The 11,606-nt window shown below is 46.6% G+C and overlaps 1 protein-coding gene across 1 annotated transcript; it reads left to right on the top strand.

The window, feature by feature from the left end:
- Positions 1 to 2,472: 2,472 nt before the first annotated feature.
- Positions 2,473 to 9,551, top strand: LOC125294164. Its single transcript, XM_048242584.1, has 2 exons — positions 2,473 to 4,006; positions 4,356 to 9,551. Exon 1 carries the CDS (start codon positions 3,092 to 3,094, stop codon positions 3,761 to 3,763), a length of 672 nt encoding a protein of 223 aa, XP_048098541.1. The 5' UTR covers positions 2,473 to 3,091; the 3' UTR covers positions 3,764 to 4,006; positions 4,356 to 9,551.
- The last annotated feature ends 2,055 nt before the right edge of the window (positions 9,552 to 11,606 follow it).

Genomic DNA, 11,606 nt, shown 5'->3' on the forward strand with positions numbered 1-11,606 from the left:
ACCTCCTCCCCCTCCTGACATGTGCCGTGTGTGTGTATGTGTGTTTGCTTGTTTGAGATTGAGCTATATCAGGAAATGGTACTTTTATCAATCCTAGCCTGCAAAGAGCACCACACACACACACAGATACACATACACCATCCCACCACCAGCCCGCTAGCCTGTGACAGCCCCACCCCCACATCCTTCTTTACCTGTGTGTCTCATTCAGGCTCTTCATCACCACACCAGAGTCGGTTACTTAGCAACCGCTGGGGCAGGAGGGATCAGGAAGCAGCTTCCCAAAAATAGAACGCAATAAATCAGGTCTCAGGTGAGCTGCCAGGCAACACTATGGAAATGGGGGAGTTAGCTATATAGTTAGAGAAAAGACAAGACACACAGAGAAAGTAGAAGGAAGGAAGGAAAGAAATGAAAAGTTTTTCTCGATTGCGTTGATGCACTTAATGAAACTTGGATCCACTTGATCTTGATCTTCACCTTCTTAGCAGAGCAGAAGTCATCTCTTGCAAATGATTTAACACATTTTCATTAGTTTAACTCATGTTTCATATCCTTTTTCAAATCATTTAACACAGTTCTCGTACAAAGACTCCAAACTCCACTGGATTAACTGTGTGAAACAAATGGGAATGCATGTATTCCCAGCTAGTAGATATTGCAGGATAATGAACTTGTAATGTCAATGTGTGAGTCTCATTTGCACAATTCTTCAATTAGCAATCATTCATTATGCATAAGAGATGCCATGTCTGTTCTGTGTTACTATTTGCAAGTATAAATCTAAGGCACATTTAGAGAAAGTACTGTATTTCCTATTTGGTGAAGAAAACAGTACAAAATCTAGGTGTTTACTGTAGGTCTATTTCAATACAGTTTTTCTTGATTGCTATGACCTGCTTAAAGAAACTGGGATCCACCTGGTCTTCATGAACACTTTCTTTGCACAGCAGAGGTCATCTCTTGCGAATGTGTTCACACATTTTCATTGGGTTCACACATTTTTCACACCCTTTTGCAAAACAGTTAACACAGGTGTCATTCAAAAACCCCAAACTCTATTGGAAAACATATTTTCACAGGTGGTATAGATTCCTTGCATAAGTCTGAATCTCTTATACACCTGTGTGAAACTCCTGTGCACAATTCTTCAATCAGCAATCATTCATTATGCATATGAGATGCCATGTCTGTTCATTATACTTATGAGATGCCATGTCTGTTCTGTGTTGCTATTTGCAAGTATGGAAGTATGGATGCACACTTAGACAAAGTACTGTATCACTGTATCGCCTATTTGGTGAAGAAAACAGTACAAAAGGTGTTTACTGTAGGACTGTTACGATGAAAAATGACAAGTTGTAGTTCAATGAAATTTGTCTTGCCTAGGTGTTTACTGTAGGTCTTACATGTTAACGACAGTTACATCTTGGGAGGAATGAATACATTATTTTTTATTCAGTACATTTTGTTTTTTCACAGTTTTTTTCTGATACCAGAAAAATGAGAAAGAAATTTTGTTGTCCAGTGTGTAATGATTGATTGAAATCACACAGTGATTTGACGACAGGATGTGTTGTTTGAAGGCAAAATCTGCTTTTGCTATGTGTTTTAACTATTTAGAGTGTTAGAGTCTTTTGCAGGCAAAATGTGTCACTTTGACCATGAGTGTGACTGTTTTGGCCTGTGTGTTAACTGTTTTGAAAATGTGGAGTTTGAGTTGACTGCTGCATCAAAGCAATCAAGAAAAACTGTAACTGTTTTGACAACGTGATGTCAGAGTTGACGCAAGCATTAAAGCAATCGAGAAAAACTGTAGAGTTAGAGAGAGCAATAAACACGGGATATGGGCCAGTACAATACAAAACAGTAGGAGGTGTGTGTGTGTGTGTGAGTGTGTGAGAGAGAGAGAGAGAGTGACAGGAATGTTTATGTGAGAAAGAGAGAGAGCAATAAAGAGAGTGTGTGTGAGAGAGTGATAGAGAGAGTGTGTGTGTGTGAGAGAGAAAGAGAGCGATAAAGAGTGTGTGTGTGAGAGAAAGTGATAGAGTGTGTGTGAGAGAGAGAGAAAGAAAGCTACAGTGTGTGTATGAGAGAGAGCATAGAGAGAGTGTGTGTGAGAGAGAAAGAGAGAGCATAGAGAGTGTGTGTGTGAGAGAAAGAGAGCAATAGAATGTGTGTGTGTGAGAGAGAGAGAGTGTGTGTGTGTAAGAGAGAGAGAGCAATAGAATGTGTGTCAGAGAGAGAGAGAGTGTGTGTGTGTAAGAGAGAAAGAGACTAAATCTGTTCAGCATCCCTCCCTCCCACTAACCATCTGATGTCAGAACTGCGTTGCCATAGGCAACCTGTTTGGGAGGGAGCAGGGTAAGCTGTGTGTGTGAGAGAGAGAGAGAGAGAGAGAGAGAGAGAAAAAGGGAGGAGACAGAGAGAGAGAGGGAACAAAATCACACCGATGCAGAGAGAGTGCACACAGACAAGCAGAGGAGAGGATAGGAGGAAGCGAGGGATTTCTGTCGTCTTCTGCGTCCTCTGTGCGTGTTGTGTAAGCGCAGCCTGAACGGTACGGGTGGCTCCAGCGGGAGGGCGGCGGCATAGCAGGCGGTCAGCCAATCAGCCGGCAATGCAGTCATACGCCAGGCAGCCAATGGTGTAGCAGGAGGGCTGCTGCTCGTGAGGCAGGCTCTCACGATCTCTTATTAATGAATGGAGGAGCTCGCGGACAACACACGCCTGTGCCATCATCATCATCATCATCAGCAGCAGCAGCAGCAGCGCTCTCTCACACGCTGAGAGAGGAGGAGAGGAGAGAAGGAGGAGGAGAGCAAAGAGAGGAGGAGAGGAGTGATACAAAGGCAAACAGATCCAGTTCCTTTGCTCTAGCGGCACCCGGGAGAGGAGAGGAGAAGAGCAGAGAGAGGAGGAGAGGAGAGAGACAAAGGCAAACAGAGCCAGGCGCCCGGGAGAGAGAAGAGAGGAGCAGAGAGGAGGAGAGGAGCAGAGAGGAGAGGAGAGGAGCAGAGAGGAGCAGAGGAGGAGAGGAGCAGAGAGGAGAGGAGAGGAGCAGAGAGAGGAGGAGCAGAGCAGCAGCAGCATGATGAAGGGACATGAGAGGAAGGGTGAGCAGACCAGAGCTGACCGTAGCAATCCAAATGCAGAGACCGAACCAGCTGACCAGAACCTGGAGAGTGACCAGAACCTGGAGAGTGACCAGAACCAGAACCTGGAGAGTGATCAGAACCTGGAACAGAACCTGGAGCAGAACCAAGAGCAGCCGGACCCAGAGCCCCATGGAGTGTGTTCGTCCAGCAGCCTGGCCGTGCCCCGTGCCACCACCCCGACGCGTCGCTCCGTCTCCCTGGGCGATTTCAAGCGCCTGGGCCCGGCGGCATCCGGCTCCGAGCCGCCCTCGACCTCCACCACGGCGCCCTCGTCCAAGCTGGTGACACCCAGCTGCAGCATGGAGTTCGAGGTGGCCCGCCGTCGCCTCCTGGAGGTGGAGGAGCGCCAGCGCGTGATCCGCGAGATGGAGCGGCGGCTGGAGGAGCTGCGGGAGGTGTTCGTGCAGCAGGAGCAGGAGGCCGTGGTGCACGGGGAGCTGGTGGGACGCATCTCCAGCGCCGCCCAGCAGGGGGAGCTCTACGCTGCTGAGAACACCCAGCGGCTGAAGAAGGGCCTGCGCTTCAAGCGCCACCGGCCCACCATCGTCTTCTCCTCCATGCTCGGACTCCGCACCTGCCTCCCCTGGCCCGTCAAGCTCAAGTAGTCGGACGAGCGCACCCTCCTCTTCCTCCTACCTCATCCTTCCTCCTCCTCCTCCTCATTCCACAAACCCTCCCCCATCCCTCTTTAACAGCCCACCTCAGCTACACATGAAGGTCGCTCTCCATGCTGGTTTGGCAGAACTCGTTTCTCTGTACACATATTTATTTATTTATTTATTTATTTATTTATTTATTTCCTCCTGAGAACTTCAAAGAGCCGCCCACACACACTCGCCCTGTCGTTGGTGAGCTGGTAGTCTGCTAAACCATGCTGTGTGTGTGTGTGTGTGTGTGTGGTGTGTGTGTGTGTGTGTGTGTGTGTGTGTGTGAGCTGGTAGTCTGCTAAACCATGCTGTGTGTGTGTGTGTGTGTGTGTGTGTGTGTGTGTGTGTGTGAGCTGGTAGTCTGCTAAACCATGCTGTGTGTGTGTGTGTGTGTGTGTGTGTGTGTGTGTGAGCTGGTAGTCTGCTAAACCATGCTGTGTGTGTGTGTGTGTGTGTGTGTGAGCTGGTAGTCTGCTAAACCAAGCTGTGTGTGTTTCTGTCTTCTTCTGCTCTTCTGCTGCTGGCCTGTCTCTTGCTGAACTGACTACAGAGAGATGCTTTCTGCCGCTTTGCTGCATCAGTGAGCTGAGCCCCCCCACGGGCCCCTGTGCTTATTTGTGCAGCTTTGTTTTCTGCTGATTGGAAGTACAGCTTCTAGACAGCAGTTTGGGCTCTGGGCCAGATCAGCACCAGAAGTGGCCCAGAACTGGCTTCTGTCTGGGGAGGAGCGCTGGACTCTCAGGGGGCCACTACTCAGGGCCAAGCGCAGGGGCAGGAGACCGGTCGTCCAGCTGGGGAGAATTACGGCAACAACATCCTCCTCCACCACGCACGCTACCTACTACGAGTGAGAGGCAGAGGAGAGAGAGAAGGAGAGGAGAGGAGGAGAGAGGAGAGGAGAGCAGAGGAGAGGAGGAGACGAGAGGAGGAGAGTGCAGGATGAAGGGAAAAGCGCTCTTCTCCTTGTGAGATTCTCTCAACACAGAACACACAGAGGGAGAGAAGTCACTCGGACTGGTTCTGACTGGTTCTGTTTTCTATGAATATAAAGCTGCACAGTGTAGGAACTGGGCATATTTCTGGGTTAATTTATGTTATTAGACTCGGCCTCTGTGATATGTTGATGCTGATGCACAGGGTGCATGAGCTGCGTTTCTTTTCCACGTTACTAGAGCCAGCTTCTCTGGTGACGGGACGACATGCTATCAGCAGACAGAGGAGGCAGGTGTGATGCATGATGGGATGCAGAGGGCAGGTGTGATGCATGATGGGACGCAGAGGGCAGGTGTGATGTATGATGGAATAGTTTGACACGAGGAGTGAGGAGCGAAAGAGTCAAGATGACGTGTCTCAGGCATCCCAGCATGCCTCACTCCAGTGGCGTTCTCGTCTCCCGAGGGACAGACAGGAGAGGAGAGGGTGTCCGTCCGCCTGTCACCGCCTGACCTCGCCATGGCCTGCCAACACTGACCCCTGACCTCGCTGTCACTCCGTCCCTCAGAATGTATTCAACAACAACAACAACATCTACAGGCACTAAAAACATCTGTGTCCTGGATGACTTGAGGACCTCTCGCCATGCACAAAGATGGTGGATTCTTTTTAAACTTGAGCTTTTAACATACTTACTTGTGTACAAAAGGCCTTTTTATGAACAATGTGACAGGACCTGTACAGTTTAGAACTTGCTTTTAAGCTTTTCTAGCATCGCAGCTGCTATCTAATTAACCCCTACATCACAGGCAGTGGTAGAGGTGGCAATACTAAACCTTTAAGGAAAGGCTTGTACACATCTTACAAAGATCTTAATCAGTGGCTAAGGACCTAAGGTTATCAAAGGTCTTAAATGGCTAAGGTTATCATAAGGTCTCATAAATGATTTAGGAAGTAGAGAAGGTTTTTAATGACTGAAGCACTTCATCTCGGTCAATTATGTGGCCTCTGAGGTGACAATCACAGCTGTGTTGTGCTAATTGTCAGTGTGTGTATGTGTGTGTGTGTATGTGTGTGTGTTGCTCATTGCTGGCAAAATGAGTAGCTGCTGGTGCACAATGCTGGGGGTATGAGAGGGCCAACGCTAGTTTTCCGTCAGCGTTTTTTGAACAAGATGCTCTCGTTATCTCCTCCACGCGGCGTCTAGCTCCAGGTGGCCTAGTTCCACATTTAGGCCTTGATGAGCAGACAGACACTTGGCCTCCTTTTCTCCTCCCGTTTCCCGCGTGTCTCGCACCCTGTCTTTGTTTGAACAAGCAGCTAGTGCTCCCGCGCGTTGGCGCAGGCAATGCACTTGAGAGATCTATTTTGGGCAAACGCATGATCTTGGAGTGGGGTGCGGTGGGCGTGTGTTTGCTGTGCAGTTTAGATAAAGAATGCTAGAGAAGACAACAGCGCACTGGGCGGACTGGACTAAATTAACTATTTCTTTATCTTCATCATGCAGTTTTGTTCCCCCTCCCCTCCTCCGAATGTATTGTTTACATTATTAATTTCAGTGTCAATTTAGGGATAGTCTACTATTTCTGTGGAGTTGAGACGGTGTGCAATACCTCTAAAATGTGCATTGACTCACTATTGAATCATTTAACAGATAGTCCACAACTGCCCCAGAATGTTCAGTGCTCCTTTCTCCATACCAAGGACCACTACACGACACTGAAATTACAAATCAGTGCGTTTCGGTAGTACTTAGGATGCTTTTATGATGGAGCATCACGTGTCACTCGAGTTGTGCATTTGCACAAGTGATGTAGGTTCGCTTTACAACGAACAACATAACAACTATTTATAAATCAGCGCTTTTACAGTAGATGATGTCCTCGGTTGGCTGCTTTAACATTTAGAGCAACCACGTCTGCCTTTCCGTGTCGGTCTGCCAACGGTTTGGTCATAGAGCTTGAAATAGTCATGAGCGATGTCTTTGTTTAGAGCCATGCAGTGAAATATTATCATTTGATGCATCGCTGGATTCACCGTCAGCACCATCGGTGCCCGATGTGTTCTTGTTTGAGAACTCGTGAGGTGGGTGCGTATAGACTGCAGTACCTGCGTCAAGCAAATTCAGTGGCCGAAGCAAAGTGCGTAACGCTGCTGTTGACGCCGTCATGTCACGCATACAAGAATCGCCGAAGTCCTGCCGTAATGTTTCGTTTTGTACAAATGTCTATCATTCTGTCGCTCTTTTTTATCACAAGGGCTACGTTTAATTCATTCAATGAAAGCGCGTAATTCAGTTCCCTGATGTTGATTTGGCATCTCCATCCATGCGGATGATCGTTGTAAGATGGCTTTTGTTGTCTACGCGCTTACATATCAAATGCAAACCAAACTCAATCGTAGTGCGCTTGGAACTGGCGAGTGTTCATGAAACAACAGCTAGGAACAGCTGCCGCGCAAAAGTCTGTAGGCTTCAGTAGGGGGTTGCCGTCATACATAACATGCCTTATCCGACGTGTATAGTCTGTAGTTATTGTATATATTGCGAGCTCAGCCTGATGCCGGTTGAATCACTTTTGATCCCATGCACACATTGTTTTGCACTGTATATTTAAAGAGTTTTGTTATGAAGAAAAAAAGCTTTCCCAAAGAACTCTTGGCCCACTAGCTGAATGAATGTATGGCACAAATATGCTTTTGATTGAAATGTCCTATACTTGCTGTGTGTGTGTGTTATTTGTACCTTTAGAAGGTGCTGCCCAGATAGCAGTAGTGAGAACACAGATTAGACCTGAAACACAAAATAAACACTAATCAACTCAACAACACATTATCTAAGCTGTCACCTGCATCTATACCTTTAATTCCTTTTGAAAAGTTGTTTTTTTTTTCTTTAGATCTTTAGATGTATATGTAGTTGAATCATTTTGGATTTTTTTGGACTTTGGATGCACTAGTAGACAGTAAGAGTGCATTGTGAACTGGCTATTAGCTTATAGATAACCTTTATTCATAGCCTTCTCAGTGAATGTAATACAAATATTTTTATTTTATGTTTTGTTTTGTTTCTACTTAATATTTATTGTTACATAAGTAAGAGGTTTTAATTCTGATCTTTCTTGGTGTTCCAACTTAAAGCATGATGCAAGCTAATGTTTATCTTATACTTGATGGGTCTACTCTGTATATTTTGCTGTTGGCTTTGAACAACGACACTGAAACTGAACTTCTGGCTGGGACTAGACGGATGTTGCTTGTAATGTATCCTTAGAGTAGTGCACAAACAATACTACCATGCTAAACAGAGTGGTCTCCACAGCTAAACAGTTCCATATGAGTGCAGTCCAAGCGCATTCAACATTTCATCATCATCTGCAGCTGCCCCTGAGGGGCCAGGCCTGGCCAAACTCAACATGGAGGCCGGACGACTATTTTAAACACACTCTGCTGCTCAGCGAAATGCAGTTTACAGGAGAAAACACATTTTGTGCTTTGGAATACTAGGTCTGCATTAGAACGATTTAGATTGATTAATAGGTCTAAGTGCAGGGCCGTACTAGAGCAGTACTCTGTTATTGATTAATAGGTCTAAAGTGCAGGGCAGTACTCTGGGTACCCATTCTGAGAGATGCTGAAAGGAGATGATATTGCTATGTGATGGAATAACTCACTATCAGGGTACATCTCCAAAATTAGTCCATGCAATTACAGGACAGGGTTTGTGTAGTTTGTGTAAAGGGTACTTCATACAAAACACATTAGAGATCATCCTTATGACTAGAGTAGAGAATCATAACACATCTCTAAGCTGGAGATTATCTTTACGTACAGACTAGAGTCCAGTCTAGAGAATCATAACACATCTACATGCTGGTGATCACCCCTGTGGGACACACACACACACACACACACACACACACACACTCCACCATTTAAATGGCTTTGCTGAGGAGCAGTGCGTTCTCACTTTACGCAAACTGCCTCAGCACATCTTTAATGGAGTGTGTGTGTGTGTGTGTGAGAGAGAGAGAGATGCATTGAGACTCCAAGCACTGGGGCACAGGCATCATCTTGATATTTATCAGGGTTTTTAGTGACACTCAGCAGAGGCTTTTAGTTGCACTCAGCTTTCTCTCTAGAGGGGATCAGCAGCATGGTGTGGTCAGTGAGGAGGAGACAGGACCAAGCATGGCCCAATGGGGTGGTCAGGGTGTTTCTTGGTGTTTTATGCCCGTAACATTGTCTTCAAGGCAGCGCTGCCTGGAAGGCACTAGGGTTAGGCATGGGTTAAGGTTAGGGTTGGGGTTAGGTTTTAGGATTAGGTGCCTTGAAGTCAGCGGTGGCAGCGCTGCCTGGAAGACGACGTTGGGGGCATAAAGCACCATCGAGCGGTTAGTGCAGGGTCATAAATCCTACAGGGAGGAAACTCAGCCTTTGTGTCAGCAGGAGCATTCAGGGCAGCAGGAGAATGGTGCTCAGGTCTATAACATTACCCTGGCCAACGCTGCCCAGTGCAGGAGTCAGAGGACCTCATCATTACTTTCTAACAGCAGGATCTGACCACAGCACATTTAGCAGGCTGTTTCATTGTCATAGGTTCTGTTTGTGTTCTTTGACAGTTATTTCTGATAGAATGTACTGTATGTATGTATGTATTGTATGTATGTACATATGTGTGTGTGTGTGTATGTATGTATGCATGTATGCAAACATAGCGGATGAATGTGATGTAATATGTACCATGTCCCACTGTATGAATGTACACGAGGAACCAGAGTTTCACAATAAACCTTATTTGACTATGAAAACAAAATGTCTTCCTGAATGGCTTTCATGTTAAATACTTCCCACTGTGGTCGTATCATAATACTGCAGGAGCACCAGTAAGCTATGCCACAAGCATTAATGGAACCCAAGTGGCCATTACTTTGATTTGAGATATTCATTAAAGTTTGTGCCATAAAATATGCCAGTCTATAGAACAACATATTAAAGCTATACTGGATGCAAACATTTTCTTCAGGATCAATGACATTTATCATGCTTTTAGAATTGCTTTAAAAACTTAAACTGTTCACCATGTTGTTAGTCGCTTTGGTTAAAAATGCGTCAGCCAAATGTAATGCAATGTAATGTAATCTGCCGTCCGTCCATACTGAACAGCATGTGTGGAGTGTGTATTAATAATAATACACAAATGAGCAGAGATCCTCTGGGACACCACAACACAGAATCCTTCCAGCCGCGCTGCTCTACGATCTCTCTGGGTGTCAGTACTGGCAGCAGTAATAAGCAGAGATACGTTATGACATCACTGCATTACACAGCAACAGGGCTTCAGCGTAATTCTCAGAATGACCCCTCCCGGGCATAAGCATGTCCATGTTACGTTACATTACTGAAATGCCTCTCATGGGCCACGGTCTGTTCGGACGGTGAGAGCATTCAGCAGACTCAGCCACACACAGACACACACAGACACACACAGACACACACAGACACACTGCGTCCAGGCTCTCAGCTGAACGGGACCGGGCCCTACTCTCCCTCGGAGTCGTGCGCTGACCTGCCGTTCCCCCCCTGCCAGCGGTCCGGCCCAGTGATGTAACACCGGTCACTTACACAACAGCATCTGCTGGAGTCAGTGCTGGCCAGGCCCAATCGGTGGCCCATCAGGCCCGTCCCCATGGTAATGCGGTCGCTAGGGAGACGGACTGGCTGCTGTGAAAAGGTACACATCTCATAGAAACACTAATCCATCCATCAACCCAATGGGACGGCTCCAGCATTAATCCTGGGATTTGCGTGCGGTTTGCTAAAGAACTGTAAGTATGGATGATGGGCTCTCTTATGAAAGAGGAAAAGGCACTTGACTGGTAATGTAGTAACACTTGCTCTAAAAGCAGCTTACTTCAAATGAAGAGCATCATCTCTATATTATGCAGTATAAAGCACTGGAGTGGGAGAGGGAAAACGATCAGACACAAAACATGATGTGTTCAAACAAAAACACACTTAACAGGCCTCCGCGCTGCTGAGCTGCTACTGGTCTGATGGCCTTGTGTCTGCAATACTGGAGTACGTAACCTGGTGTTCGCCTGCTGGTTGATATTTGAACTCATCCCATACTAACACATAGCTTATTACACATTTTTAATGAACTCACATGAACGCAGGTAAAGTCCTGGACATGGTACAGAGGCAGTATGAACATGCATAAACATAAACACAGACCCATGAGGCAGTATGCACATGCATAAACATATACACAGACCCCTGTCAAAAGGACAGGAGGATACAGCTATAGGGTGATATGACAACAGTTGATATGGCAACACAGTTATTGGTAATACAGGGGCGCTCCTAGCATAGCGGCAACACAGTTATTGGTAATACAGGGGCGCTTCTAGCGTAGTGGCAACACAGTTATTGGTAATACAGGGGCGCACCTAGCGTAGCGTTCCCAGACCAGGGACGTGGACACTCAGACAGACCCTCCCTGCTCCATTCCAGCAGTCTCAGGGAAGTCGCTATCGCGTTGAGACATCAGACAGTCCAGACCGTCCAGAGCTCAGCGCGTGCGCGTCTCTCAGCGTTAATTATTCAGGCCGTGACAGACACACTGGGGCTCCACTGAGTGTGTACACCAGACCCCCAACAAAAAACCCCAAGCAAACTGCAAGCAACATACTGTACAGCTTTTAATAGCTACGTGGATGTTTGCGCTTTATGATGAAAAGACTAGATAATTAGTACTAGTGTGTGTAGAAACGCCTCCATGCCACTGAAGACTAGATAATTAGTACTAGTGTGTGTAGAAACGCCTCCATGCCTCTGAGAGTGAATGGTGCTGAACTGGTTGTAGACG

This window comes from Alosa alosa, chromosome 1 (assembly GCF_017589495.1).
Source record: "Alosa alosa isolate M-15738 ecotype Scorff River chromosome 1, AALO_Geno_1.1, whole genome shotgun sequence".
NCBI lineage: Eukaryota > Metazoa > Chordata > Actinopteri > Clupeiformes > Clupeidae > Alosa > Alosa alosa.